Source organism: Heterobasidion irregulare (genome assembly GCF_000320585.1).
Source record: "Heterobasidion irregulare TC 32-1 unplaced genomic scaffold scaffold_04, whole genome shotgun sequence".
Classification (NCBI taxonomy): Eukaryota; Fungi; Basidiomycota; class Agaricomycetes; order Russulales; family Bondarzewiaceae; genus Heterobasidion; species Heterobasidion irregulare.
In genome coordinates, this window is record NW_009258200.1 from 1,607,480 (window position 1) to 1,634,749 (window position 27,270).

The 27,270-nt window shown below is 50.0% G+C and overlaps 10 protein-coding genes across 10 annotated transcripts; 3 read left to right on the forward strand and 7 right to left on the reverse strand.

Moving 5' to 3' along the window:
- Positions 1–379: 379 nt before the first annotated feature.
- On the reverse strand, positions 380–1,700 carry HETIRDRAFT_382989 (uncharacterized protein). The gene is made up of 5 exons (XM_009546970.1): positions 1,399–1,700; positions 1,248–1,341; positions 1,102–1,191; positions 511–1,045; positions 380–456 (listed from the first exon to the last, which is right to left on the reverse strand). The coding sequence occupies exons 1-4, from the start codon at positions 1,579–1,581 to the stop codon at positions 552–554; spliced, it is 861 nt and encodes a 286-aa protein (XP_009545265.1). The 5' UTR covers positions 1,582–1,700; the 3' UTR covers positions 380–456; positions 511–551.
- A 43-nt stretch (positions 1,701–1,743) lies between these two features.
- Positions 1,744–4,664, reverse strand: HETIRDRAFT_66846 (oligopeptide transporter). The gene is made up of 13 exons (XM_009546405.1): positions 4,594–4,664; positions 4,454–4,529; positions 4,303–4,391; positions 4,133–4,244; positions 3,943–4,076; positions 3,853–3,886; positions 3,526–3,792; positions 3,366–3,474; positions 3,274–3,314; positions 2,813–3,225; positions 2,609–2,749; positions 2,348–2,556; positions 1,744–2,289 (listed from the first exon to the last, which is right to left on the reverse strand). The coding sequence occupies exons 1-13, from the start codon at positions 4,614–4,616 to the stop codon at positions 1,901–1,903; spliced, it is 2,037 nt and encodes a 678-aa protein (XP_009544700.1). The 5' UTR covers positions 4,617–4,664; the 3' UTR covers positions 1,744–1,900.
- A 149-nt stretch (positions 4,665–4,813) lies between these two features.
- On the forward strand, positions 4,814–7,817 carry HETIRDRAFT_458559 (uncharacterized protein). Its single transcript, XM_009546971.1, has 13 exons — positions 4,814–4,926; positions 4,994–5,067; positions 5,120–5,166; positions 5,225–5,228; positions 5,288–5,441; positions 5,500–5,541; positions 5,593–5,682; positions 5,730–5,781; positions 5,829–6,177; positions 6,224–6,231; positions 6,285–6,483; positions 6,547–6,739; positions 6,794–7,817. The coding sequence occupies exons 1-13, from the start codon at positions 4,859–4,861 to the stop codon at positions 7,611–7,613; spliced, it is 2,100 nt and encodes a 699-aa protein (XP_009545266.1). The 5' UTR covers positions 4,814–4,858; the 3' UTR covers positions 7,614–7,817.
- Positions 7,818–9,512: 1,695 nt separating this feature from the next.
- Positions 9,513–9,974, reverse strand: HETIRDRAFT_316353 (uncharacterized protein; the record flags this gene model as incomplete). The annotated part of the gene is made up of 3 exons (XM_009546972.1): positions 9,513–9,614; positions 9,670–9,855; positions 9,915–9,974. 3 exons carry the CDS (start codon positions 9,972–9,974, stop codon positions 9,513–9,515), a joined length of 348 nt encoding a protein of 115 aa, XP_009545267.1.
- Positions 9,975–11,499: 1,525 nt separating this feature from the next.
- HETIRDRAFT_316471 (uncharacterized protein) lies at positions 11,500–15,237 on the reverse strand (the record flags this gene model as incomplete). The annotated part of the gene is made up of 18 exons (XM_009546973.1): positions 11,500–11,924; positions 11,981–12,084; positions 12,132–12,247; positions 12,299–12,540; positions 12,598–12,664; positions 12,715–12,793; positions 12,856–13,145; positions 13,203–13,367; positions 13,432–13,533; positions 13,589–13,689; positions 13,744–13,914; positions 13,972–14,061; positions 14,126–14,176; positions 14,230–14,321; positions 14,372–14,710; positions 14,766–15,013; positions 15,055–15,137; positions 15,192–15,237. The coding sequence occupies 18 exons, from the start codon at positions 15,235–15,237 to the stop codon at positions 11,500–11,502; spliced, it is 2,811 nt and encodes a 936-aa protein (XP_009545268.1).
- A 212-nt stretch (positions 15,238–15,449) lies between these two features.
- On the forward strand, positions 15,450–17,975 carry HETIRDRAFT_38579 (uncharacterized protein). Its single transcript, XM_009546331.1, has 20 exons — positions 15,450–15,543; positions 15,610–15,621; positions 15,677–15,742; positions 15,801–15,896; positions 15,948–15,988; positions 16,050–16,180; positions 16,240–16,321; positions 16,374–16,459; positions 16,509–16,569; positions 16,620–16,682; positions 16,741–16,787; positions 16,845–16,907; positions 16,960–16,984; positions 17,037–17,050; positions 17,105–17,305; positions 17,362–17,442; positions 17,502–17,520; positions 17,575–17,620; positions 17,683–17,740; positions 17,793–17,975. The coding sequence occupies exons 1-20, from the start codon at positions 15,479–15,481 to the stop codon at positions 17,817–17,819; spliced, it is 1,284 nt and encodes a 427-aa protein (XP_009544626.1). The 5' UTR covers positions 15,450–15,478; the 3' UTR covers positions 17,820–17,975.
- Positions 17,976–18,147: 172 nt separating this feature from the next.
- On the reverse strand, positions 18,148–19,971 carry HETIRDRAFT_458561 (uncharacterized protein). Its single transcript, XM_009546974.1, has 7 exons — positions 19,828–19,971; positions 19,696–19,758; positions 19,578–19,638; positions 19,124–19,513; positions 18,726–19,070; positions 18,468–18,660; positions 18,148–18,413 (listed from the first exon to the last, which is right to left on the reverse strand). Exons 1-7 carry the CDS (start codon positions 19,961–19,963, stop codon positions 18,222–18,224), a joined length of 1,380 nt encoding a protein of 459 aa, XP_009545269.1. The 5' UTR covers positions 19,964–19,971; the 3' UTR covers positions 18,148–18,221.
- A 32-nt stretch (positions 19,972–20,003) lies between these two features.
- HETIRDRAFT_439553 (uncharacterized protein) lies at positions 20,004–20,897 on the reverse strand. The gene is made up of 4 exons (XM_009546975.1): positions 20,758–20,897; positions 20,670–20,693; positions 20,464–20,613; positions 20,004–20,402 (listed from the first exon to the last, which is right to left on the reverse strand). Exons 1-4 carry the CDS (start codon positions 20,860–20,862, stop codon positions 20,073–20,075), a joined length of 609 nt encoding a protein of 202 aa, XP_009545270.1. The 5' UTR covers positions 20,863–20,897; the 3' UTR covers positions 20,004–20,072.
- Positions 20,898–21,310: 413 nt separating this feature from the next.
- Positions 21,311–23,278, forward strand: HETIRDRAFT_444532 (uncharacterized protein; the record flags this gene model as incomplete). Its single annotated transcript, XM_009546976.1, has 8 exons — positions 21,311–21,434; positions 21,496–21,741; positions 21,825–22,186; positions 22,239–22,297; positions 22,356–22,462; positions 22,518–22,562; positions 22,624–22,925; positions 22,988–23,278. 8 exons carry the CDS (start codon positions 21,311–21,313, stop codon positions 23,078–23,080), a joined length of 1,338 nt encoding a protein of 445 aa, XP_009545271.1. The 3' UTR covers positions 23,081–23,278.
- A 254-nt stretch (positions 23,279–23,532) lies between these two features.
- On the reverse strand, positions 23,533–25,494 carry HETIRDRAFT_426430 (uncharacterized protein; the record flags this gene model as incomplete). The annotated part of the gene is made up of 9 exons (XM_009546977.1): positions 23,533–23,846; positions 23,913–24,147; positions 24,203–24,226; positions 24,281–24,496; positions 24,552–24,560; positions 24,609–24,620; positions 24,677–24,839; positions 25,003–25,112; positions 25,279–25,494. The coding sequence occupies 9 exons, from the start codon at positions 25,492–25,494 to the stop codon at positions 23,533–23,535; spliced, it is 1,299 nt and encodes a 432-aa protein (XP_009545272.1).
- Between the last annotated feature and the right edge of the window lie 1,776 nt (positions 25,495–27,270).

The following is a 27,270-nucleotide window of genomic DNA, read 5'->3' on the forward strand; positions in this document are numbered from 1 at the left end:
TACACCCTGCACATCTAACAGAGAGCGTCACATGCTCAATCGCTCAACCAGAGCGAAGAGGTGATGCGCCTCAAATTTGACGTCCTTCTGGGCTACTCTCGGACTGATGGTCGGGTTGCCGTCTTTGCAAGAGTGCCCGAGGAAGACACGCAATCGGGTTCCCCCGTTCACAAACATCGTAACAGACTTCGTACGCGTTCTGGGTAGTTTTGGTGAGGAGCCGCAGCAAAGTCCATGTGCAATAAGAGTACGAACCATCGTAGTTCTTTTGATTTAAAACAGATGCCGATAACTTTCCGTAGAAAAACTTACCATTTCAGACGGCTCGATGGTCATGTACTCGTACACCGAGAGTGAAGCGAAAGCGACAGGAGTAAATCGTCCGGATAATTAGGATCAGCCGTAGAATTGTGCTATATATCTAGTCACAAGGTCACAAGGAACTAAGTTAGCTAACTGGATAGATGTGTGATTAGAAAAGTCCGTAATTCAGGATAAACAAAAACTCACGTCGAAAATCCCGACCAATGTCCGCAAAAATCCTCCAGGCATCATCTCACGTTCGACCCTCCATAGCCTGTGCTTCGTCTGATGGAGCCGAGATTCGACGATCCTTCCCCTCGATCCTCATAGGAGGACCTCGAAGGTCGTACGCCCGATGGTTGAGCAGTACTATGCAACGGTCTGTTTCCTACAAATCGTTCGCGCTCCCAGTCATACTGACTTGGTTCACTTCGCCTTGTACGGTTATTGAGCATATAGGTACCCAGACCGCCGAGCGCCATGCCAGTCCAAAAGCCTGGGCCATCTCGAGTGGCAGGGTCCGACCGCGAGGAGTTGGTCGGATATTTACTGTATGGGGGCGGAGGGTTGTCGTGAGGACGGGAGTTGAATGGCATCCAGCCATGACCCGACGGTGGTGGTGCACCTGGACGTCGACTTGTCCACGAGCCTAATGAGAAGTAGCTGCTCAGGCAAGGCTTCAGAATAATGTAGAGAACACAGATGAAAATGGCGTAGAACGCCACGGTGAGGAAGTTGTCCACTGCGAGCCGCAGCGTTGAGTTCGTCGTCGATGTATCATAGACAAGGAGACCACACCGGTAAACCAACTGCCAATTCGAGGCCCATGTCCGTCGCCAGATAAGTTTTTTGAGATCTCGAGGAGGCGGTACTCAAGGGAGCAGGAGCCTTCAAAAATATGTATGTCAGTCCAAGGTAATGAATACTTGTAATCTCAGCACCACCTTTGAGGATATTCGAATCTCCTGGACCAGACCAGCCTTCACAAGATACTTGCACCCTCCCTAACCGCAGCCTCTCAGGAAGATCCGTCTCACACTGGAAAACAGATGCAGCCAAAGCAAATTAACGCAGCGAAGAGCCGCGACAACGCACCTTCCAGTCAACTTCACTGCCCCTCCCACCAACATTAAGGCACCGAACAACATCGGGGGTGAAGAGACTACAGGCCTTCCCTACACATACAAGCTGAGGAAGAGCCGATCCCCGTCTTGACGTAGTCAGGGCATCATTGTAGAACGTGAGAGCTTGGATGCTGTCAAGAGCAACTTTCGACATTTTCCTTGAGCCGTTGTTGTCGAGGTAGCGACTCGCAGGGGCTTGGCTTGGAACACTTTCTGGTAGAGTGAGAGTAGTGCAGAGATGGTTTTGGAAAACTCTCGAACATTATGATCAAGGCGCCACCACCCGGCCGTGCGTCAGAGCAAGTCAGAGCAAGCTGGTGGACACGTTGACAATCAACGTGTACATCTCATGTCTATTCTCAGTACGCAGCTCCATACCCCTGCGATCTAAGTATTATAGCTGTCCACCGCGGTCTAATAGGGTCTAGTGTACAAAACATACAGATCGAATATTGCATAGCATAAACTAAAGTCTATGATGGGCATCCTCCACACATCCCGGAATCGCAGCCCCAACAACTCGCGGCGCCGACACCGAGCGTCCGCAGTACCAAGGTCACAACGCTCACCACGCCCTCACCCAATACGAATCCGCTAGCGATGACGATCAAGCGGATGTCGCTGCTCCCCGAATCTGCCACTCTTGTGTGGTAGACGTACTCGACGATGCCGCCGACAAGACGCGCGAGGGAGAAAGATGGCGTGTTGAGAAATCCGATGGCGAAGGCGACGCCGGAGGGTATCCATTTCGCATACCACAACTGCCGGCGTTGGGCTACGGTCTTGAAAGCAGACACAAGACCGAAGATGATTGCGAACGAGAGCATGAAGACGCTGCTCTTTGCTGGGAGCTGCCCGTCGCCTGATAAATGTATAGATCAACAAACCGTCTCAGATGCTCCTGCAAAGTAAAGACCTACGTAGCAATCGCGCCAGACCGAGCCATACATAGGCAGTAGGCGCAGGGAACGAAGGCCCAGGTATGGTATACGCCTTGTTGTACAGCGTGTATGCGGTGACAGTCACGAAAATCGACAGAGTTGAACCAATGATCTGCCCGTAAAATTGTGCCCTAGGCGAGGCCTGGATGAGATGCCCAGTCTTGAGGTCTTGCATAAGATCTCCAGCTCTGTCCAAGATCAATATTGACACAATACGACATCTGTCCATTATCGACATACTGTTGTGCACCTGCTTCCGCCACACCGCCAGCAATGATATTCGCCACAACATTTCCTGGTTGAATAATCGCAAACAACAGCTGGCTGATCTTGCCCAGACCACTAACGGGATTAAGGTCCGTTTCGCCAAGAGCACGGACACTTCAGAGAAAAAGTTAGCCGTCAGACGAAATCTCACAAGGGGACTTAAAAATCCTGACGAACCCTAATATACTCAACAACGCCCCCATTAGGAACCCAACAAACGTGGCCCAGGGTTTGATACCCTCATCTCCAAATACAAACCATACAATCACGATACCGACGAACACGCTCCCGCTCAAGCCCCAAAGGACCCAGCGGTTAGACACCAGTCGATCTTCTGTCTCGAACTCATTGTCGTCCTTGTCACGATCGCCATCGCCCTGCAGCATGGGCGCATTTCGACCGCGGACAATCTTCTCCGCCGATTCCCACATCACGGGGACGAGCGATACCACGCTATCGGCACACATAATTGCTAGTGATATCCAAAGAATCCAGCCACGAGCACCAGTCGTCATGTCGCCGACAGGGCCGGGTGCCCAACCGAAATTTCGAGATATGGGTGATAAAATTCCCCAACCGACTAACATGCCCTGTTTGTTTTTGAGCAGAGCACGGGCGTCGATCCTGAAACAACATACCAAATTCATGCTCAAAGTAGTTGGGAAGCCCATTATAATCCCTGTGAATTTCAATGAGCGTGCGGATTTCCAAGGATTTATGATGAACGAACCTTGACCCACATAAGACAAGCTAGGAGTGAATGTCCACAACCAATGCTGAGCTACATAGGTGCCAAATATAGGTATTGCAAACACAACAGGGAAGAAATAAGACACAAGCTGCATGGCCAGTCAATTGTTGATGAGAGAGGCTGAGACGATGGTACTAACCGTAAGACAGCCAGAAGCCAGGAAACTCCAAGACAATGCCGCCCATCCTTCACTTTTGACCGTCTCAGCCATGTCATCCGTGGGGATGTCGGAAGCGCTGGTTCGTGGTGTATCGGGGATCGGCTGTTCTGCATCTTCCTCAGCCCTGAGTTCGCTATAGCCCGCTCGACGTCGCAAGCCGGTGTCGGGAGGTGGGACCTTGTGAAGCACGGATATCAACTGTGCGGTAGCCGTCCCTGATGGGAACGCAAGCTGCTCTTCGATGATCTTGTCGAATCTAAGGATTAGTGTTCACGCCTTCATGCCGCATATGACACATGCACATACCACTTGTTTGCGAATCGGCGGTGACATGAAGACTCTGGGGAGGTGAAGCCTCAGTGTATGAATATCATGCAGGATGAGATCTGTCCGCACCCAAAGTATGCGACGGCACATGACCAGCCAATGGCACCGAACCAAGATAAATTTACGGGGAGCGTGCCGTCTCTCTCCTTGTCGAGTAGTCCCAGAGCAGGTATGATACCGACGAATCCTGCTGCTAAAGGCATCTGGTCATAGAGGGGGCTCAGCCTTGCACATTAACACCGAGGGTGAACTTGCTGACCGTCCCTGTCGCAACCGCAGTTGTTTGCACGACGACATTCTCCTGGGGAGTCATAGGCGTCGGCCAAAGGCGGGCTAGGAGGAAGCCAATTAAAGCCGACTGCAGAGACATCCTTAAAGATGATGTGTCCATAAAGACAACGCCCTGGTGCCGAAGGCGACGAGACTCACATGCTGATCCATCCCGTCTGCAGCCCGAAGTACAGGTTCGTGAAACATAGCAGGCACCCGATGAGCAGGCCTAGCGAGACCGCCCGAAGCTACTCGGAGTAGGCGACTATTTGACAAGGACTCGAATTTGCGATGTACTATATACACGCACAGTGAATTCTGGATTGGCCGACGCGTCAGCCGCGAAGACGTCGCGGTGCTGGCTAAACGCCTTCGTGACCGAGCGTCTGCAGATACGAGCGAGGGGAGATGTTTGAGAAGAGGATATATCTGGATATATGCTGTGCTCACCGAAGCCATGAACGGGGACCCATGACTTGTGGACGACGTAAGGAAGCAAGCGAGGCGGGCGGGGTGTCTGGCCAAGCGTGTTGTTTGGGCTGTATTTGTGCGGTCCTCCTGAATTGGCTCACCTCGGGCTGATATAGAGCAGCTCGAGTCACATCGATCCTAACTTATTCAGAAATCCGTCATCCTGCTTCGCCACCAGTTCTCCGCTCTCTCCCTGTATCATAGATCCCGCTTCAAACCCATCCTCCCCAGGCTCCTCGCCACCATGGCCCAGAAAATACGTTCGGCAGACGGTTTGCTCAGAGCAATTCCAGATCCCGGCCAGAAAGTCGTGTATGTCATCTCAAAGCACCAGCTGCATCTTCGTCCTGATCGTCTCGTGTGCACGGTGCCTGTGAAGCCTGCCGAAGGACGGCGAGACCAATATCCTAATCACATCCGCCCTTCCTTACTGCAACAATGTTCCCCACCTCGGTACGCTTTCCCCGTTGATCTGGTGCTCTTAAAAATTGATCATCAATTGTAGGAAATATCATTGGGAGCACTCTGAGCGCCGACGTATACAGTCGGTACGTGATTGCATGAGAGCTTTCCCCTCCGAGCACTAAAAACATTCAAAAACGACAGATACTCTCGTGAGTGGGCGGCACTACCCCTTCCTTGTTTTTAGTGATCGAACGCAACTCATCTGCAGGGACACAAAATCGGAGGACCCTCTACGTTTGCGGAACGGATGAGTATGGAACGGCTACGGAGACGCAGGCATTGAAAGAAGGCATCACTCCACGAGAGCTGTGCGATAAATATCACGAACTTCACGCAGAGACTTACAAGTGGTTCAACATCGGGTGAGATCATCTCTGCCTATTTATGATCAACCTGGGTCGTTGATCTTTCGCTTCCAAGTTTTGATTACTTTGGCCGCACGTCTACACCTCATCACACTGAGTACGTCCACCACTGACTACCGTGACCATACACCTAAATGGGGGAAAACAGGATCTGCCAAGAAATATACTTGAATTTGGCAGACCACAGCCTACTAGAAAAGCAGACCAAGGAACAGACTTACTGCGAAGGCTGTCAAAAGTGGGTGCTTCAATATATGGGGTATGGTAATCTCATCAAGGCGTAAGGTTCCTCGCAGATCGATTTGTCGAAGGAATATGTCCGCACTGTCATTCCGACGTAAGTCATTCGATGCTCACAAACTTCGTCACTGACGTTTCTTGAAGGATGCACGGGGTGACCAATGCGACGCTTGCAGTCGAACTCTAGATGCCATAGAGCTGGTGAAACCTCGGTGCCTCATCGACAAGACACATAAAGTTGTCCCTAGATCTTCTGCTCACATGTACGTCAAGTTAGACACGATCCAGCCGCACACAGAGGAATGGATCAAGCAATCCTTCAAGGCAGGAAAATGGTCCCCGAACTCAGTGATCAACAGCGATGGAGAGTTGGTCGACGACCGTTTGAGGGGCGGACTCAGACCAAGTCCCGTCACGAGAGATCTCCAGTGGGGTGTGCCCGTCCCCATCAAAGAGGGAGAGGACGACCAGGGAATGCGGGGAAAAGTCTTGTGTACGTCGCTCGATGCATACGTTGAGCTATATTGATTTCTCTCTAGATGTTTGGGTATGCCTTGGTTCACTAATTTTTCAGAACTTCAGCGACTAACCCGGGCTTAGTTTGATGCGTGTATCGGTTATCCAAGCATCACCTCCAATTTGACGCCAGATTGGAAGCAGTGGTGGTTCAACCCCAAGAACGTCCGCCTATACCAGTTCATGGGCAAAGACAACGTGTACTTCCACACGATCTTCTTCCCTTCGATACAAATTGGTGATGGGCGGGATTGGACGAAACTTCACCATCTATCCACCACAGGTACACCGTTTCCACATTGGTGCTTTCTTGTCCGCTCACCATTCTTTGTCTTTGCATAAACAGAATACCTTAATTACGAAGGTGGAAAGTTCTCAAAAAGCCACAATCGCGGAGTCTTTGGGCCCGCAGCGAAGGAGACAGGTTTACCAGCGTCGGTCTGGCGGTATTACCTGCTTTCGACAAGACCTGAGACTGCAGACGCTATGTTCTCCTGGGCAGATTGTATCGCAGCAAATAACAATATCCTGCTAAACAAGTGATTTCTCCTTTTTTTCTTTCTATCGAAAGCACTCCTAATAATTTGCATCAGCTTCGGAAACTTCGTTAATCGCGCTCTTAAATTTATCTCATCTCAATATGACGGCGTTATTCCCGATGGCAAGGATGTCCCTGGGCCCCTCTCTCCGAACGACGAAATAGATGCGGAATTCGTGTCGGATGTGAACAGTCTCATCAAAGACTACACAGAAGCTATGGACGTCGTCAAGTTACGCCTCGGCCTGCAGATCGTCATGCAGCTTTCCGCCAGAGGCAATCTGTACCTCCAAGCATCAGGTCTGAACAAGGCCTTGATGGTAGAGAACCCCACACGCTGCGCGCAGGTTGTTACGCGCGCGGCCAACCTCATCTACGTCCTCTCCGTCCTCATCTACCCCTTCATGCCCGCCACCTCCGAAGCCATCCTTTTCCAGCTAAATGCGCCCCCGCGTGCGGTACCCTCCGTCTTCTCCGTGGACATCCTCCCCGGCCACCACATCGGCAAGCCCGAGCACCTGTTCAAGAAAATCGACGAGAATATGGCCGACATTTGGAGGGACAAGTTCGCCGGGTCGAAGCCCGCCGTGGTGGCGGAGCCGAGCGCAGACGCGACGCACGTTGCACCCGCCATGTCAAAGCGCAAGGCCGCCGCAGCGAAGAAGGCAGCACAGAAGACTCCCACTGCTGCGAAGGACGAAGGCCCGAAGTCTGCGGAGGTGCTGACGTGGGAAGCGAAGGTGGCGGAACAGGCCACTGTGGTTCGGGAATTGAAAGGTCGGACTCCCAAGACGGAGGAGCTGGATAAGGAGATCACCGCTGCTGTGGACCACCTCAAGAAATTGAAGGCCGAGCTGGCCGCGCTGCCTAAGTGAGCAGGACGTTTCGTTGGTTTATTTGGCTTGCTGGTGGTTGTGTAGTAGAATGCGTTGTGTAGGAGTGTCTTGAATCATCTTAGTGCTATGATGATTTCGTTAGATTTCCGCGGGCTGGTATCCCAGGCCGTCTCGGGTATTTCCGAAACGGCAGGGTCCGAAGGCAATATCGTGCCGTGCCAATACCGACTTGTCTCAACCTCCAGCCTCAGATACATACACGGTCCAAATGGCGCTGGAAGGGCATTTGGAACCGGTGGAAGCTGTTAACGTCATCGTAAGCACCACCCATCGAAGATATGTTCCGTCAATATATATTTGTTGTGCCTTACTTCCAAGTAGGTCAATAGGAAAAGAAAGCGACCTGGTTTTCAAGAGAGAAAACTTGACCATTCCCTCGAAATCAGTCTGTCACCCTCGCAAAGCGCGCTTTTAGAATTCTCGGATGACTCGCAATCAATTTCCCGCCTTGACGTTGCGCATACAATCACCCCGTTGGGAGTTCCTCTTGTTGAGGATAACGAAGACTACGTCCATGACATGCATGAAGACAATCTGAGCTCGGACCCAATCGGTGCACCAATGCTCACTGTCCATAGCTTCCTCAAGCGGTCTGCTAGGGGTCGCACCGCAAAGCGATATGGCCGACACAAAAATTTTGTAACAGCTCGGTCACCGAGTGGTCGCGACTCTATGCTCTCTGATGGTCCTCCAGTCTCTTCCCCCCTAGCCTCTGCTTCTGCCGACAGGATGCGACCGCCTCGGAAGAATAATAAACGCCTCAAGAAGCCCCTGGCCCAACGCTTGCTACAGGCTGCTGTGTACTCTCACGTCCAATTGCCCCAGTCTAACTCTGTGCAGGATTTAGATTCTGCGTTGACGACTGGTCGGCGACCTCTATCTTTTGTGCCTGTCTCACCACCAGGAGGAATTGGAAAGCGGAAAACATGTCTTGTGGACCCTCGAAAGTACGCAACTGATTTACCCTCGGCTCGTTTCGTTTCTGGGGGAACTTCTATGGGTCGCATACATGGCACCAAGCCTCTTGCGAAACACGCGGGGACTAGAAGAGCAATGGATCGCTACCGGACAACCCTACCATCTCAAAACACGGATCAGAATGTTTCTCGCAAGGCTCATCTGCCTGACGCTTCGCGCTCGCAACAGACCCATTACCCTCCTCTCCTCTTGGTCCCTCTGACTGCCCACGAGGAAGCTATGAAGAATAAACGATACCCATCGAGGTCTGATGTCATGTTCTCTCTTGGCGAACACTGAGACTGTCGTTGACATGGTATATGTACCCAGTGGCTTACGGGTCACTCCAAAATTGGCCCTTGAAAACAATGAGAGTACAATACATGCGAACTTCTCACCAGCTCCGAAATCGAAAAATGCTGGCGCCCTTATCAACAACCGACATTCATCCACGTATCCATATGAGCCCACCGGTTTACCTGCAGGTCCCTCCTATCAGCACAGTTCTTTCGACAATCCAGTGATGAACAACAGCCCTCCAACACGCGCCTCGGTGAAGCCGTTCCTTCAATTGACTTCCTTCATGGGCCTCCTCAGAGAGACTGCGCGAACCGTCACTACCACGATGGTCGAACCGAAGCAACGGAGACTTGCTACCTGACTTTTCTACGTCACCTGCGATCTTGAGAGCTCTTTAGGATACACTGACCTGTCAGCGTTGCTGTCTCGATCGGACTTCTCTGCGTGTTGAGATACAAGTAAGCGGTACATACTGTAGCACCAAGGCTTTCATGTTACAAGTACAACATTGTTCGCAACCATAAGGGTCGATGCTCTTACACACAATACAAATACCAACCAAGTGAATGGGACTCAAAACTGGCACACGCAACACAGGGTCCTCCCGATCGTCTGGCACGTTCATGATCCGTCGATGGGCCTAGGCTTTGTGCGTACGGCACGCATGTTCGGATAGGTGAGCATGAGACGCTGTTGATCTTTTGAAGCCCGGACTTCTTCAAACTATCGAAGGTTTGAGAATCATCAATCTGACACACATCCGATGAAGGTGGCTCACCTTCGTGCCCTCCGGAAGAGGAATTGTCCTGCTGAATTTCTTCTGTTCTCGGTCTCGCAGCACTGTGCCCTCTTCCATTCGCTCCGTGACCTTGACGGTTTCCCATGTCACAACTAGGCATTTACCCTGGTAGCTGACGTGCATATCTTGCTTTTTGACGCCAGGAAGATCGAATACGGCCATGACCTGACGGAAATACGTGAGATAGAGATGTGTAATAGAGCTAAGACATAGAGATATTGTACTTTACGACCATCTTGAGACTCTTTGAAAGTTACACTAATACAAACCCAGGCTCTTAACATCGTCTGCGACGAATCGAAGTAGAACACTCACGACTTCCGCCTTTTCATGTGTGGCCTGTGATCCGCAGGAGGGGAGGATGGTATGGCAGGTGACGACTGGTCGCTTGCAGACCATACCTCGAGGGATTTTATTTTCGAAGGCGAGACGACCATTGCACGTTCCTTGTTCTTTCTGACTTCGCTCCATATGCGATCTAAGGAGTCAGAATCGGGAGGCGTCGAAGGTCCAGCAGTACTCGTAGAGGCATGGGAGTGATGGGGAGTAGAGAATGGTTCAGGAGCCATTGGTCGAGTCTGTATGCCACGGGAAAAGGACTGAGCGTCCGGAAGCTGACTGGGTGTAAGAGTTCCTGGTGGCACAGGCTGGGTGGTAAATACTCTGTCGAAGGCTTCCCAGGAATGCAAGTAGTCGTCGTCGTCTCTGACGTTGTGGGAGCCTGCAGGCATGGTCGAGGCGAGAGTTTGTTTCCAGATGGCGTGTAGCGGACAAGGGTGACTTGCTGAAATTGGAGCACTTTAAAGGTCCGAAGCTGATATGCTATCTTGGTACAATCAATAGTGAGCGATCTTGGACTGGCATAATCGTTGTGAAATACCTTGCATCAAGCTCTCTGCCTTATCACTAGTATACACGAGTTTTGTGAGAAGAGCTTGAGTGTAAGGCGACCGAAGGCAATAAGGAATCACTATCCAGTGGCCACATCCAAATAAGATGGCAATCATATATATCATGAATCCACAGGACGGAAGTGAGTAAGCGTGTGGTCACATAGTGATTCGCTTGCCTCACGGAAACCACGAGGCGAAGTGATACCCTGGATGGCAACTTGAAAGACACAGTGTAGACGAAGCGGATGGACAGCCCGTAAGCCCAACAAGGACGAATATATGCATTAAACAAGCTTGTGTGGTTACAAGACACCAAAAGGCTGGGCAGCGCTCGCTAGAACAGGACGATGTTTAAAACACTAACTAGAAGAGTTTCCTCACTCGGTCTTATGAAGAACGCTGAGTAGGTGGATTCGAGCTCCGATTCCGGAGTCTCAAGACAGAAGAAAACCTTCTGACCTCTCCCCCGACGGCTAGCTCAATTGCAGTCCTTGCCTGCCCATTGTTCATCGTCTGCATTGCAATGGCCATTGATGCGTGATACATATATCTACCAAGGGCAGACGGGTCTTTGCTTATCCGTATTCCTAATGTTTGGGCGCGTGTTCATGCCAGGTGTGTATTCAACTCCCATTATTTTTCCATGATGGGCCTCCGGGCTGTCAGTCAAAAGCATGTTAGACTACCAATCCCTCTTCGAGGATGTGGATACCTTTCCGACTCCTGATTCCTTCACATAGTCTCACTCTTGAACTGGTTACTAAAACGCGATCCTTCTTTCAGTCCCGATTAGTTGCGTCGCTTTTCGATAAGAGGGCCAAGAGAAAAAAAATAGTTGTGCGTGTATCGATTTCATGATAACATCTGTCACATCAGTGTCGAGTATGTGTTGTGGCAATCCCTAGGTACTATGTAATTAAACAGGCGTTTTGAATTTCTTGTTAGGATATTCAATCGCAGGCCGTCCCATTCCTAGTCTTCGCTTGCTTCCACTGACAAGGCCAGTTGTGCTGCCTACAGGGAGCTCAGGTGCTGAACTGACACTCAGCAAGGGCTTTGGGAAGCTGGGGAGAAACCCATCATTTGCGGAGGTCGGTTTGGTGGGCCATGATCGTGAGGCGTTCCGGTCAGACAAGTTCGTAGAGACAGATTCCTTCGCGAGCGCTGATGTGAGGCCTCGTCGTGGTGGTCCCACGTTGATGATTGATGATTCTGACATGGTGCTTGATGGTTTCGATTTCGTACTGGGTGGTTTCGATTTCGTACTGGGAGGTTTCGACTCCGTACTTGGGTTCTGACTCGTAAGTGTTGAATTCGCTGGCACAAGAATACTCCTCGAAGCTGTAGAAGTTCGGATCAGAGGTGATCGTGACGTGCCAAAAAAAATACCGTGGTACTTGTGAAGGCCGCTGAGGCTGGAGGATCTGCGCGAGACCATGGTCCAGCAATATTAAAATCCAACTTCGCTTCTGCCTGGCGGGTCTGCGCCCCGGTACGCTCCCTTATGAAACCATCAGAGGAATCCAATCTAGTGGTTGACAAGCTTACCACTCGAGCATACGTTTTCGGACTTCGCTCTGATCAGGGCATGGTCTACCCAGAACTATTGCTATCGCCTCAAGGTCAGTGACCGATAGATTTGGTGGATGGGACGAAAATAGATTCTGGCAGCATTATAAGCGATAGTTACAACAACACAAAGACGTTCGTCGTACCCAATTATCTGCCGTAACGGCTGAAATAAAGGGCGAAAGTTCCCTTGGCTGATTGTCCCCTGCGATGCCACGACCAGTTGTATGCTGCAGATATAGAAGACTTTGCGCCCGTGTACAAGCCACGTAGAGAAGACGTCTACAATTTTGTTTGATTGCACTGTCAGTGCACAAATGCCCAGGCATCCGATAAAACTCGCCTTTCTTCTTCCGCGTCTTCCGCTCGGTAGAACGGAAAGATATGGCTTTCGACTGCGAGCTGTTTAGCTGCGAGGAGTTCAAGACAAGATCGCAGAACTTACCACCAGGTACCATGACCACTGGCCACTCTAATCCCTTCGCCGAGTGGCAAGTGGATATGGTCACTTTCTGTTCGTCAGGTTAGAGCAGATTCTCCGTGACTACTGATCTTGCCTCACCTCATTTGAATCATCGTCTGTTTCTTCAGTATCTGTCGATAGCATTGAAGCCTGAAGGAATGCTCGAAGGGGGGTCTCTCTACAACAAGTTAATAGATAAACCAATGCGGACGCCACAACGAGAACTAAATCCAAACATACATTGGTAAGTCTGGTGCCTTCTCTTTGCCTTTGGCCTTCGCACTCTTGTTTCCCGTGACAAATCCCTCATACTCCAGCTCGCCCCTCAAATCATCGTCTGTGTCGTGTGATTGTGGTAGTAGCTGGTCGAAGTTTATGTCCGTATTGAGGCTTTCATGAATTTGGCTAGCAAAATTGATCAACTCGTGAACATTCTCCCATCGGCTCGCCCAGTCTTCCGTCTTCTTGAGATACTGTCCGTATTCGATCAGATCAAGAAGGCGACGAATTAGATCGGGGGGCGATTCTCGCTGTCACAGGCCAACAAAATGAGCCCAGAAGGAATCAGACCAGGAAGGTGGCTCTACCTCGTTGTCATATTTGCGGAGACTGCGTATAGTTGTGACAAAGGACCCAATCTTACGCTTGACAGGCGGCTTGATATCTGGGATCTTGCCATCATGAATTTGTTCCACGAGTTCAAGGGGTGAACACTTGGCCTTCTCCGCACGTGCGACAATCTCTGCAACAGACTGCGATATGTAGAGCCATGCGGATGTTATACAAGAACTTGATGAAATGCTTTTAAGCACCCACCTTCTTGCCTATACCTCGAGGGGGAACATTGATGACACGCATGAAAGCTGGCACGAACAACGAGTTGTCGACTACTTGCAGATAAGCGAGAATATCTTTCACCTGAAAGCCGTAGGTGTAAAATTATATCGCCCAATGGTCAACGAAACATGCATACCTCCATTCGCTCGAAGAATTTATGTCCTCCTAGGACTCTGTTGGGTATGCCCTCCTTTTGCAATGCTGACTCTATTACCCGAGACAATGCATTGAAACGTACTGTGATGCAGGTGATCAATGTTGAGATGTGGGGCTTTGGCACAATACACGCACGAAGGATTGCAAAATCACTCCACTTGAACATTCCCCCGCTAGCGGCGACGAGGCGTTTGATCTCAGTGGCCATAAATATAGCTTCGTTGCTGTCAGATCCAAAAGACTGTAACACAGGGCTGATCCCTGCCGGATGTGACGTTCGGAGAGATTTCGAAATGCGGGATTTGTCTGTATAGCAGATAGTAGTATGAAAGAAAGAAAAGTAATTGTGGCTTGTCGACACACCTTTGGAGATGATAGCCAAGCTCAGCGCCAGAATTGAGGCAGTTGAACGATAATTATCTTCAAGAAGAATCTGGGAAGTAGCGGGAAAATCTTGATGTTTTCAAGGAAAATGAGATCAACGATTATAAGCACAAGACGTTCCGGATCGTAATACCTCGTTCCATATTCTGGAGATTTGTTATATCTGCGGATCGCCACCCATAGACTTGAGGACGGCTGGTGAAATGTAAGTCATGTGAAAAATGTGTCATAGCTCACTAGACTGATCTGGATCCCCGACGACCGTTACGCAGTGGTGGGACGATGCAATTGTTTTCATAAGTTCATACTGAATACTGTTGGTGTCCTGGCTATGTAGGCCGTGTCAAGACGAGATTTGTGGCATGGTTGAAGCACTCACAACTCATCCACGAGGACATGACGGCACCAGGATACGACGTCAGGATGTTGTTGAAAAAGTTTCGTGCCAAAAACTAGCAAATCATCAAAGTCTAGGCTGTTATTCTGTCGCAATATCCGTTCATAATCTCGAAAGATTTCAATCAGCACCGTGAGATATGGGGATGCTCTACCCGATTTCGCCTTGGCCTCAGCGTGTAGCTTTGCCATATCCTCTGGGCTTTGGCCTTTGGATTTCGCCTTCGAGATTGCTGATTGTGTTTGACCATCGCTCAGTGCTACTGCGTGTTCCTGGATATAATCAGCATAAGACTTCAGGAGCTTGGTGATAATCTTTTGACTGTATATCAAATAATTCAGTGCGTGCTAGATGAGGAGCGTATACGCGACACTACCTTTCAGCCGCGTCACATATTGTAAAATTACTTTGAATAGATATTGACTTTGCATGCTTCCTCAAAAATGGAACACAGAAGGCGTGGAACGTTCCCATCTTCAACATGTTTGTTTGATCATCTCCAATCATTTTTTTCAGTCGCTCCTTCATCTCGTTTGCAGCCTTGTTGGTGAAGGTAACAGCGCATATAGATGAGGCAGGGATCGAGTGCTCCAAGATGAGGTAGGCGATACGAGACGTTAGCACCTGTAAAGATGTACCAAACTTTAGAACGAGTGATTAGTTACTGAGCAGAATGTGCCTGCCTTCGTCTTGCCACTTCCTGGACCTGCCAGAATTTGCAGCGGTTTATTCGGTGGGTGCCGCACCGCTAGGAACATGGTGAGTAGTTTGACCCAGTGATAGGTATGGAGTAGTCATATACCCTTTATTTGTGCAGCGTTGAGAGACTCAAGTATAGTTAGGGACATTCCTGACTTTGAATGAGCACCAGCACGTGAAAGATGGTCGTTGGCAACTGCCAACAGACGCGTCGCACGGAATCGCGTCGCGTCACGTCACGTGACAATGTACCGTGTGAAGCTACCGGACTTAGCCGGGAGTACCGGATGCGACCGCTTCTTGCCGGCCGGGGGCGGTGATGAGTTCATTGCAGGTGGTGGCTACCTTCGCTCACCTTCAACACCTATCAACTGAGAATATTCAAACGGCATGTGGAATTATCCTGGACAGTCGAGAGGCCCCTCGAATAATGCGTATGGAGCTCCGCCAAATGGGTATGTTCGTTTTAAATGCATTCCCGACACAGACACAAACAACTAATGAAAACCTCTGGGCGGCAGGTTTCCCGCTCCGTACGTCAGCTCCAGATCTTCCTATATTCATATGCCTTTGTTGAAATTCAATCAGTGGTGGTCAATTCAACCAACCTGGGTACGCGCCTTCGTATGGCCCTCCGCCGGGGGCACCTCCTGGGTGAGAGATCTATATACACATTGTGTTACATCAAACCAATACACTATCTTGTTTTCAGCTATGGCCCTCCATTTGGCCCTCCTCCTCCACCCATGCATAATTATCCGGGCGGACATCAGTATGGTGGCCCCCCACCTGGCCCTCCTCCCATGCCGTGCGCATCTCTGCTCTGTGTAACATATGCCGCCTAACGCGCGGTGTTTAGTCATCAGAACAGCCGCCCATATGAACGTTTCGCTCCTCCCAGTGTGTACTTTTCTCTGTCAGAAGAGGTCCTGTTCTTTACCTGTACAAACCGATTGAACAGGTGGACCGCCCCCAGCCAGGCCTCCGTCAGGCCAGCAGCATTACGGGCCTCAATTCGAAGGCGCGAACCATCAACAGCAGCAGCCATACTTCCAGTATTCACAGTGCAATGGAAAAAAGAAAGCACTTTGTGTATGACAACTTTGAACGCTTTACCCTTATCACTGCTGACATTTCGCCGGTTGGGGCAGATCGGTATCAACTACGTTGGACAGAGTGCAGAGTTGAAGGGGTGTATCAACGATGCGCGCAATATCGAAAAGTTTCTCTGCAGTGAGTTTTTTTTTGGCTACCCCTTTTCAGCAGTTCAATCTGGCTTTGAAAGCTCGGTTTGGTTACAAACAAGAGGACATCGTAGTTCTGACTGACGATCAGAACGGTCCTCGGTCGATGCCCACTAAGGATAACATGGTAACTTGCACGCCTCATCAATGAGCACAGATTATTCACGAAGTGATAGCTCCGTGCCATGGAATGGCTTGTACGAGATGCTCGCCCTAATGATTCCTTGTTCTTCCACTGTGAGTGATCGTGATGCCTTGACTGCTGGCCCTCCTGAACGAAGGCGCAGACTCGGGGCATGGTGGACAGACGAAAGATTTGGACGGCGATGAAGCTGATGGGTTCGATGAAGGTTCGTTCCCCAATCGAATGACACACAAGCAAATGACAAGAATGGCATACATCCATAGTAATTTATCCTGTAGACTTCAAGCAGAACGGCCATATTGTCGATGATGTAGCGCATCTTTCACAGTGGTTTTCCTGATTCAGTCATACTGATCAAAATTTCCAGGAAATGCATGCTATCATGGTCCGGCCTTTGCCCCCTGGCTGTCGGTTGACAGCCATCTTTGACGTAGGTCCCACTCAATCCTTGTATATTCCTTATTTACCTTTTCCAAACCTAGTCCTGCCACTCCGGCTCCGTTCTCGGTACGTGTTGATTCTATCTTTATCGCGAAAGATGCTAACCGGAGTGCTCTAGATTTGCCGTACATTGTGCGTTCCTATACATGATAGTCACTACTTACAACTCACTGTATGCCTACGCAGTATTCCACGGAAGGTAAAATTAAAGAGCCGAACCTTGCCGCAGAAGCTGGCCAGGGTCTGCTCAGCGCTGTTTCATCGTATGCTCGCGGGGATATGGGCGGCGTGTTCAGTTCAGTTTCTGGGCTGCTCAAGACCGCGACCGGTAATGGTCAAAAAGCCAACGATTACGCCAAGCGAACCAAGACGAGCCCTGCTGACGTCGTACGTTTTGTTCTCATCCACTTGGTCGCCTTGGATTGAATTAATCCGCTCTGCAGATCTCGTGGAGCGGATGCAAGGATTCACAGACGAGCGCAGATGCTTACGAAGCTGGCGCGGCGACTGGGGCTATGAGCTATGTGAGTCTCCATGGGGTTTCGAGAGACATAGAACAATTCTAAATTGATGTTCCCTCTAGGCATTCATGACTGCACTCGGTAAGCGGAACATGCTCGCTTTACCAGGTACGATGAACTGATTATCTCATCCAGGTGAGAATCCCCAGCAAAGCTACCAGCAGCTTCTGGGCAACCTTCGGTCAGTATCCTCAGAAAATGGAAGTGTATTATGGGCTTGCTGATGCAATGTGCTTACACCAGTGGCATCCTGAAGGCAAAGTACAGTCAGAAGCCACAGCTGTCGAGCTCTCACCCGATGGTCAGTCCTTTTGAATTCCAGTTCACAGGTCATTGCGCTGACATCATTCCAGCAAACCGAACTTTTGTTCATCTGCTGAGCCCGATATTCTTGACCCACGGCACTTGTGAGACTCCCGTGTAATTGTATCGAATCGTTGGCGTCTTGTGCATAAAATGGACACTTGACACCGACATATGTGATGTTAGTTTTGTACTATCTTCAATTATGATTCAGAAATGGACCTTTGTATAAACACATACTCCATGCATCCACGGACGAAGATATCTTCGGACTGTGGAATCGCTGGATCAGTGTACTTCAGTGTCTATCAGACGCTACCAATACATCAAACGACCACTACCCAAGAAAGTTGTAAAGCACAAATGACCAAACATAAACGCAAGAGAAAACTACGCGAATGAGATGCTTTCTGAACCCCATATCATTAGAAACAACGAGAAAGTAAAATAAGATATACACCGTCCTCCGTGCAGCACTCTCATTGTTCCTTGCATTGTACACTGGCAAGCCGAGCTTCACCGTCGTCACCAAAATCTATCACCTTCGGCGTCTTCTTAGCCGCGTCGGTCTCGTCGTCTTCATCGTCTTCGTCGTCTGCCCGGGCGACCACGTCCAACTTGTGCTTGTGAGCAGCCTCTAAGATCATAGCCGTCAAGCGTCTACCATATACCTATCGAAATTCGTCTGTCAATCGAGTGCTCAGGACGCAATGAGCATGACGTACACAACCCGAATCTAAGCCAATAGTCCAACGGTTAACGTCAAGTCCCCTAGAGGCAGCATGCCCGTAGATGATCGTTGACGGATAGCACCGCAATTTGCTGTTCTGACTTTGCGTTGCGGCATCCCTGAACCCTTTGCACTGTGGCATCACCTCATTCCAAATATCGGCCCATGGTTTACCTGTCTTGCTAGACCTGAACGTCATGGGATAGATTGTTAATGTGTTTGGTTACTGGATATGTCGAACAAACAAACGTACTTGGTCACTTTGTTGTCCCTCCGCAAGCTTCGCATGTTCAGAAGAACCCAGGGGTCCGTGTTCTGCGGAATTTCTTGTATCAAGTTGATCTCCTGCGCCTGCCGATAGATAGGTACAGTGGGTCTCATCCGCACATTCGCGGGCCAGTCTATACCAAGGAGTGAAGAGTCGGTGATCGTTTTACTGAGCGAAGGGAGATGAGAGAGCGGCTGTCGGCGGTCCGTTATCGAATGCGTAGGGTCATGGGGAAGTAGGCCCGCGTGTACGATAAAGGTGTGCTCCGAAGGGAGGTGGAGGATCAATGGGAGCGAGCGAAGGTACTTATAATCCGCTGTCGACATCGCGCTGAGATTCGTTGTGAAATGAGGGACACGAACGATCATGAAAGAAGATCATACCGCGCAATGTTGTAGTGGTCTGAAAACATCGCCCACCCATCGGGGATCCTCTCCCACCATTTGCGATCCTTTCCTCTCGCATGTTTCTTCTGCTTCTTCGTCCACTTCTCTTCATCTTCATCCCGCTTCTCATTGTCTTTCTCCCACTGGGCTTCCGCCTCCTGAAGCCACCTCCCACCGTATCCATTCTCTAGGCCTTGTATCCAGTCGAGCCATGCCCGCCATTCTATGACCATCTGGTCATGGTTCCCCCGTACGCCTGTGACGTTGTGAGACGCCATGTAGGATAAGACGGAGAGGGAGCCGTCGTGTGGTCCTTTCGCGCAGATGTCTCCGGTATGAATTAGAGTGTCAACCTTGGAGTCGTAGGAGACATTCTCCAGGAGGGCGCTGACAAGTCAAATGAATTGTTGTATTGCTTGAGAGCGCTGATACTCGAGAATCATGGGCTTACTGGAAGGCCTGGTCCATGCCATGAATGTCGCCGATGACGATTGCGCGCCTACCTGTTTGGTCTGCAACATGCAGGTCAATCGACGTGGAACCATAGCATTCGAGCAAGATGTGCACACCTAGAGACAGTTCTTTTGCAGAAACATTACGGACGTGTATGTATTGAGCGAAATCTGGATGATCTATTTTGCAACAAACCTGGTAAGTTACGGCAACTGGGATTAAAGACGAATCGTCAAGTCGAGCCCTACATTTTCTATCTGAATTGGTAGGGAAAAGACCAGCATATTCCGAAAGCTCGTTACCGATGCCAAAAGAAAGGATGACGACGAGAAAAATAAAGACGACGGTAAAGGAGGCCGTTCGACGAAGAGGAGACTCGGTCATGGGAGTCGGCGGTTACCTTGGCTCACTGCCGATAGGAGATGGGGGGGGAAATGTGTCACGTACTGACATCATATCAAACGGTAAGGAGCCGGATCTCATCTAATCTAATCTACTCTGAGAAGTCCCGAACGATGTTTCCTTGCATCTCTATCCTTCTCTGCACCTCTTTGTACTCCTCATTGTCCTTCCCGACCCAATTATGAAGTTTTTCCTTGATGAAGTCGTCGTACGACCAGAGCTTCGCATCCAGATACGTGACCTTATCAATCCAGATGTATGTTTCTGCTGGAACCGCCTCTGCAAGCTCAGATGGGAGTGGAAGAGGAGGAGCTGTCGGCGGCGCAACCGATAATTGGGCCTCACTTGTGGGGACAACGCTAGATGGCAAAGTTAAGAATGGTGCCAGTGGGTGCACAAACACCGGTGTACGTTCGTATTCCTTTGACCGATTGAATTAGCCGCAGCAGGGATTTGCGAGAGAGAGAGAGAGAGGGCACAACATTGCCTTCGAACAGATCTAACAAGCGGATATCAGATTCGGTCAAGCCAATGACCAAGGTCCCGCGAACCGATCGCTCTTCGTAGTTTAGATCACGATCGAACATTTGCTTGCTCTTCGCGTAAGGAAGAACGGCGGGATAGTCTGCTCGCTGGGGCCAGGCAGGTTTGGTTTAGATTGCATCGCGGGGGATGTTAATATGCCTACTTTGACGTGGTGCCGCGTGTGGTCCTGAGGAGAAAAGCTTGAGCGCGAGTTGGAATGACAGCTGACGCTGGCGGGAGAACCATCTTACCATCAGAACGGCTGGACAGAGTTCAAGATGCCCACCATCGTTGCCTATGACATTCGTCAGGATGGTTGGGTGCAACAAGGTGCCGTAGAAAAAGGCGGACGACATGTTGTCTGCGATGTTCGACAACCTGGAGTGATAGCTAGTATATAAAGCGACTGGGGTCAGGCACGGAGGCTAGATACATTCAAGATCTTGATAAGAACGGGTCCTTTATCCGAAGCGCCCTCGGACTGTGGGAACGATCCGCTTCAGCTTGTGACCAACTGCAGCCAATTCCTGCAGTGTTCCTGCCTGAATCTCGTCGCCGCCGGCACTGGGTCGAGTCAAGAACTGTTGCCCGTCAGTTGCCCGTCCCACATGTGACTCACAAACCGCCCTCACTTGGTACTATAAGTAGGTGCCTGTGCTGCACACAACTTGTCGACATTCTCCCATCCCCACACTGCTCCGCTGCAGCCAGATCCGAGCATAACGTTCGTGAGCTCACTTTCTCGTTCAGTTCGACTTGATCGAACCTATTTATTATCATAGTGCATCATCAAGCGCTTCGACCATGTCAGCCGTAGATGCATCTGTTGTCGAAAGACTGGAGACGTATAGTGGGACCCCGCCGCCCTTCGGCCATGCTATGCACAAGTATTTCGGGTTCGACCCTAAATATGTCAATCTGAACCATGGTGCGCGCGGTATGATCCAGGATTGGGCGTACTGATATGGAGGCCACCGCGCCTTTACCAGGGTCCTATGGATCTCTCCCCCTTCCGGTAGCCGCCTACTGCGAAAAAATCGGCCGTCAGATCGAAGCGAGCCCTGATAGGTTCATGCGCGTCGAGCTTGCATCGTATATGCGCCCGCTCAGGGCTCGCATTGCCAAACTTGTTGGCGCCGAGAGGGACGAGATCGTATTGGTCCCAAATGCGTCGCACGGCGTCAGCACCGTCCTCTGGAATATTGAATGGCACGAGCAGGATATCCTCGTTGGCAGTCGGTGTCACTTCATTTCCTCTGTTCAGCCTCCCTGCTTGTTTCCCTCGCAAAGATCAACCTGCTGACCGTCATCTGACCAGCCTCCACGACCTACAACGCGGTTGAAAGGAACATCCGCTACCTGGGCGATATCCCTCCCCACCCCAGAGTCCGAGAATTTCAACTCAACTGGCCTCTCACTCATTCGGCGATTGTGGACGCGTTCCGCGCGCACATACAGGCCCTGAAGGCCACGCAGAACTACGATGGCTCCGGACCGAAGCCAAAAATCGTCGCAGTCATAGACGGGATCGTCTCCAATCCTGGCGTTGCCTATCCCTGGAAGGAGTTGACGAAAATATGTCATGAGGAGGGCGTTTGGAGTGTCGTCGACGCAGCCCATTGCATTGGACAAGAGGTAGACATCAACTTGAGCGAAGTCAAGCCGGATTTCTGGGTTTCAGTAGGCCATTTATATTCTATGAGACCCTTCGCTGCTGACGCACATGTCGAAGAACTGCCACAAATGGCTGTATGCAAAGCGCGGCTGTGCCGTGCTGTATGTCCCCAAGCGGTAATTCAACAATCCTGCCTTTATGAGTTATTCTGAAGCTCAAACCGTTGTTCCTTAGGAATCAGCATATCATCAAGTCTGCCTTTCCAACCCCGCATGCTTATGTCTCTCCTACCGACCCTCAGGGCGGCCCTGAAGCGCCCAATTTTATCGAACAATTCGGTTGTAAGACAGAGGGAGTCATGATCGCAATTACTTCTCTTACTCAGTTTAGCCGTAGGGACGGGAACGCGGGACTACGCCCCATACCTCAGCGTCGACGAAGGTATGCAAAATTATCTGATGCAGTCACGGTTGTCGATTCTCAACACGATGCCGTCTATCAGCCCTAAATTTCCGTGAATGGCTTGGCGGTGAGAGAAAGATCAATGAGTACTGTCACTCGCTAGCGCTCGAAGGCGGCAAACGCCTCGCGGAAGTCATGGGCACGCGCGTGCTAGACGAGACGGGCGAGCTCACGCTGAACATGACCAACGTGGAACTTCCGCTCTCCGCCAACGTGCCCAACGACGGCGCGGTCAACGTTTATTTCCAGAAGAAGCTCCTCGTCGAGTGGAACACCTATGCGGCCCACTTCTTCCACAATGGAAAATGGTACCTGCGCGCCAGCGCGCAGATTTGGAACGAGGTGTGTGAAGATGTGGCCTTTGCTTTGCTGATGCGGAGAATCTTAGCGCGTTATGTGGGCAGATCTCGGACTTTGACTACCTTGGAAAGGCATTCAAGAGTGTATGCGCAGAACTTGAAGCGAGCTATGCGAATGGTCCAGGATTGAAGAACTGACAATTTAACGGAATCGAAGAGCGTAGTGTTAATTGGATTAAACTCACCGCAGAGAACTTATCGGTGCTGTCTATTCTTGCCATTATCTATATATCTGTCTGAAGGTTACCAGTTACCTTTTGTTGCCCGCTTCGATAGTCCCTGGTACAGAGCCTTCCGCGTGAGGGTTTTAATAAATCAGTGTTCCCATGGTGCATGAACTGCGCATTTACTGATCAAATCGCGACCAGCCTCCGGACAATCTGCTAAATTACTGTGGCAGCGTCGTATGCGCTGTCACATTACATCTCACCGTCGTAGCGATCAATACAACCGCAGCTACAACCGTGAATCACACACCCCTATTATGTTGGACATATCCACTCTCCGCAAGGATGGGGCCAACCTCTCATGCTACAATAACGGTCCCGAAATCGCCCCTACCAGCTACGAATCTCCCGCACACGAAGCACTTAGATTGGCTCACTGGGGGCCACCCTGTCCATCTTTACTTTGAATGGAGTCCTCAGTCTCTCCCTGTGCAGCACAGAGATTGTGAAACTGCTATGCTTCTCCGCGTCGAGCGCCAAGAAACTTGCACCCGCATCAGTCTTATCTGAGCTGTAGGACAGATTGCTCATGCCCGTGAGTGTTGCCCGTTTTGGGCGTGAGATGGTGTCGTCAAAAAGGACGGAAAAGCGGGGGATATTGCCCTCGGCGGCTTCGGGGTCGTTTGTGAATGAGGCCGGGGTGAAGTTGTCGTCTGCGAGAGCCTCGAGTACAATGACTGCATGGGCGAAGCCAAAATCAGTAACGAATCCAGTGCTTGATTTGAAGCTGAATCAAGACCTACGGTAGTGTGCTAGTCCCTTGCCAAAATTGAGTCTGCACAGGGCACCGAGGACGGATGTGGCAACCAAGAAGATATATGAGGTCACCGTCATGGTCGCGAAGAACGGCCAGGTGTTGAACACAAAACGGTACACGGGGCTAAAAAACATGAGTGTCCAGATGACGGTGACAAAGATACTAGCGCCCAAGAACATCCAGAATACTGGTCGATATTCTCGACGAATGGATAACCATCCCTAAGATTGACAAGCTCAACTTATGAAAACCCGTTAGAGATACATGTGCGCTCACAAAGACAACCCAGAACACCTCTAGCTATGTAGTTCATCAGTATGACAAATTGATTCGCTGAATCGACTGGGAACTTACGATAACAGAGAAAATAAACGCGGCCATGTACAATCTGAGATGGTGGGCAGCCTGACTGATCGCATCTTCGGTGAGCTTGTTAATCCACAGCCCTGTGGCTGCGATGGTAAAGAATGCCGCCAGTTGCAGTGTCATGACGAAAAAAAGGTAGAGTTTGTGCATGCGATTGATCTTAGCAGGAGCTCCCACGCTGTTGAACGACTGTCGCGCATATCGCTAGCGAACCAACTACGTCAATGATATTGCAGAAGATGGTTGATTGGATACTTACTTGATATATCTTGAATGAGAGCAACAGCATCATCATCAGCGTAACACCGTTACATACAATGGCAGGGACCTGCGGAAGGGACGAAGTTCAGAGAGAAATAAACACTCATTGTAGAGTACGCGTACTGTGTGTCTCAGGCGATCATCCCACCAACCACCAAGCACGTCAACCCCAGCACAGGCGCCAGTTACAACGAATTCCATGTACTCATTCCTGACTTTGAGATAGCTGTGCACATTGAAGCCTGCCCATGCTGTAGCTAGGACGTGACTGGCCAGTGCAGCGATTCTTAAACAAAGCAGAACAGTTGTCAGTACTACGGAAATGAGGTGTAGTAGACCGTAGGATAGACCGACAAATGAGGAATGGAATCGGAAAGAACCTGAAGACGCTGCCTGTGAGTTATCCACATGCTTTCAGAGCAGGAAGCATGCATACGGCTGTCAGAGACATGATCAACAGCCAGACTTGAAAGAAGATCGTAGCTAGATCTTCTCGTTTTGCGTCCCGGAAGCTCCACTCTAGATGAGTAAGATCCAGCGACCGAACAGAATGCAGCGCCTACATATCCAATAACCAAGTCATCGATTGAGCGCACTGATCGGAAAGAAATGGTAGAGCGTCGGTCTGATTTGACGCTGCTAAGATTGGACTTGTCGACAAAATCTAGTTTGCGTCCGACGTCATAGTAGATCCACACCAGCCATGAATAAGAACTGGCACTCACAATATCCTCAGACAACTGAGGGGAAAGTATCCTGATGGATTCATTCAAATTCCCTGCTCCAGATATCACTGTACAATTTTTCCCTTGGGAGGACACCAAGTCACTGCAGCGCTGTAAGACACCGTCCAAAATGATAGGCAGGCCTGGGAGAATCTTATGTCGTTCAAGGATTTCTTCGACGACCGTAACGCCTTCCATGTCATCCATAAGGGTCATGGAATGGAGTACAGTCAGACCTATGAAGTATGCCAAGGCGAGAAAGAAGTAGCATGCGATGAATCGACACAAGAAAAGGCGGAGGCGCTAATTTTTCGATGATGAAGAGGCCAAGATGCGATCAGGAGAGGCTGATCTGTCTGAACGTTGTCCAACTCACGAGCTGCTCCACTTTGTACTTTACTAATGACCATGCTCCCATATTGCGGGGAGGAATGCACGCGTCGATTTACAAAATGATCGTGGAATCCGCGCGCACTGCGGGACGATGCGACAAGAATTGAAAGATGGACAGAAATGTCGGCACCGCCGACCAGAACCACTAGGGTTCGGTCTTAGACCTGCTAGATAGGAATGAGAAGGAGAGGAAAGGCGGGGTCGACACAAGGTCGAGGTTGAAGTTCGAGTTCGAACATTCTCTGCTACTTTTGTTTACTTGGCATGCAGCCTTCGCCATGGCTACGTGGCTATAGTATCCACAGGCGCCGGTTGCGCCTGCGGGTCGCGGCCACCTTGCTAAAGATCCAGAAAATGGCTAGATCGAAGAAAGTTCTCAGGCAGGCAAGGCCCGCGACCGTCGACCGAGTGTGTCGCTCTGCTGTGTATGGTTCTGGAACCTGTTACTGTAACGACACATGTAACGACGTCGTTACAACCAGCGGCGCTGAAAAATCACGGGCACTCGCGGAAGCTTGTATTATGAGTCTCTGGCTGAGCTTACGCAGAAGAGAGTCGTTCTGTGTATAAGTTGAAGCTGAGCCTGTCTTCTATCATACGGAAACTCTCATCAAACCGACATGACCAGTGGATGCATTTCCACAGGCCTTTAGAGCGAGTTCTAAATGCTAGATTCTTCCGATGGCTTGGTTGCCGCGTCGGCACGAGCGAATCCATTCTGTCGGAGCTTGAGACCCCCCCTTCTAGATGTTGGAACTGGAAGGGGGGGGCCCTTCCTTTCCAGTCCAGATTCACTATTGTAAACATGTTTTTTGAACTCTGCTTGAACCTTGTTGTTGCTATCATCCAACTGCTGTTCTGCAAGCTAAGGCAAAAACACTGACACAGACAAGAGCTTCGCTCCATAACACTTAATCATCATTGTGATACCGGAGTCTAGCAAAACCAGGTCATCAATATCCACTGCATATGCCATTATCCAATGTTATCGAAGCTGAACGGTAGATGGTGGGCTTGTGGTATATCTGCAATAGACTTACCCATGCTGGCTGCACAGAGGCAGATCATGATTGAAGCTCTGCTTATATCAAGTATGTGCATTCACCAAGTCATAGATGGTCTTATGGTTCTGTAAGATTTCTAGTTTCAAATCTAAAACAAGGTTTGACTCTGATTTATTAATCTGGGACTGCTCTAAAGCCTGTGGAAATGCATCCATTGACTTGATGCTGAGAAGTTAAGTATGTATACTATCACTGGATGTATTTCCACAGGCTTTAGAGCAGTCCTAGATTAATAAATCAGAGTCAAACCTTGTTTTAGATTTGAAACTAGAAATCTTACAGAACCATAAGACCATCTATGACTTGGTGAATGCACATACTTGATATAAGCAGAGCTTCAATCATGATCTGCCTCTGTGCAGCCAGCATGGGTAAGTCTATTGCAGATATACCACAAGCCCATCATCTACTGTTCAGCTTCGATAATATTAAATAATGGCATATGCAGTAAATCTTGATATCCTAGTTTTGCTAGATTCTGATATCACAATGATGATTAGGTATTCTGGAGCGAAGCTCTTGTCTGTGTTAGTGT

Excerpts from the sequence above, each read along its gene's own strand:
- HETIRDRAFT_382989 (XM_009546970.1), bottom strand. The coding sequence starts at position 1,581 with ATGTCGAAAGTTGCTCTTGACAGCATCCAAGCTCTCACGTTCTACAAT. Across the intron at positions 1,192-1,247 it reads AGATTCGAATATCCTCAAAG|GCTCCTGCTCCCTTGAGTAC; the intron begins GTGGTGCTGAGA and ends ATATTTTTGAAG. Across the intron at positions 1,046-1,101 it reads AATTGGCAGTTGGTTTACCG|TGGACAACTTCCTCACCGTG; the intron begins GTGTGGTCTCCT and ends TGCGGCTCGCAG.
- HETIRDRAFT_66846 (XM_009546405.1), bottom strand. The coding sequence starts at position 4,616 with ATGGGTCCCCGTTCATGGCTTCG. Across the intron at positions 4,245-4,302 it reads CAGACGGGATGGATCAGCAT|GATGTCTCTGCAGTCGGCTT; the intron begins GTGAGTCTCGTC and ends ATCATCTTTAAG. Across the intron at positions 4,077-4,132 it reads CTGCGGTTGCGACAGGGACG|ATGCCTTTAGCAGCAGGATT; the intron begins GTCAGCAAGTTC and ends CTCTATGACCAG.
- HETIRDRAFT_458559 (XM_009546971.1), top strand. The coding sequence starts at position 4,859 with ATGGCCCAGAAAATACGTTCGGCAGACGGTTTGCTCAGAGCAATTCCA. Across the intron at positions 5,542-5,592 it reads TCTACACCTCATCACACTGA|GATCTGCCAAGAAATATACT; the intron begins GTACGTCCACCA and ends GGGGGAAAACAG. Across the intron at positions 5,683-5,729 it reads TACTGCGAAGGCTGTCAAAA|GTTCCTCGCAGATCGATTTG; the intron begins GTGGGTGCTTCA and ends TCAAGGCGTAAG.
- HETIRDRAFT_38579 (XM_009546331.1), top strand. The coding sequence starts at position 15,479 with ATGTGGAATTATCCTGGACAGTCGAGAGGCCCCTCGAATAATGCGTAT. Across the intron at positions 15,989-16,049 it reads TGAACGTTTCGCTCCTCCCA|GTGGACCGCCCCCAGCCAGG; the intron begins GTGTGTACTTTT and ends CCGATTGAACAG. Across the intron at positions 16,683-16,740 it reads AGCTGATGGGTTCGATGAAG|TAATTTATCCTGTAGACTTC; the intron begins GTTCGTTCCCCA and ends ATACATCCATAG.
- HETIRDRAFT_458561 (XM_009546974.1), bottom strand. The coding sequence starts at position 19,963 with ATGACCGAGTCTCCTCTTCGTCGAACGGCCTCCTTTACCGTCGTCTTT. Across the intron at positions 19,759-19,827 it reads TACCAATTCAGATAGAAAAT|ATCATCCAGATTTCGCTCAA; the intron begins GTAGGGCTCGAC and ends GTTGCAAAATAG. Across the intron at positions 19,514-19,577 it reads GGCATGGACCAGGCCTTCCA|CGCCCTCCTGGAGAATGTCT; the intron begins GTAAGCCCATGA and ends TTGACTTGTCAG.
- HETIRDRAFT_439553 (XM_009546975.1), bottom strand. The coding sequence starts at position 20,862 with ATGTCGTCCGCCTTTTTCTACGGCACCTTGTTGCACCCAACCATCCTG. Across the intron at positions 20,694-20,757 it reads TCTGTCCAGCCGTTCTGATG|GACCACACGCGGCACCACGT; the intron begins GTAAGATGGTTC and ends TTTTCTCCTCAG. Across the intron at positions 20,403-20,463 it reads TAGATCTGTTCGAAGGCAAT|GAATACGAACGTACACCGGT; the intron begins GTTGTGCCCTCT and ends AATCGGTCAAAG.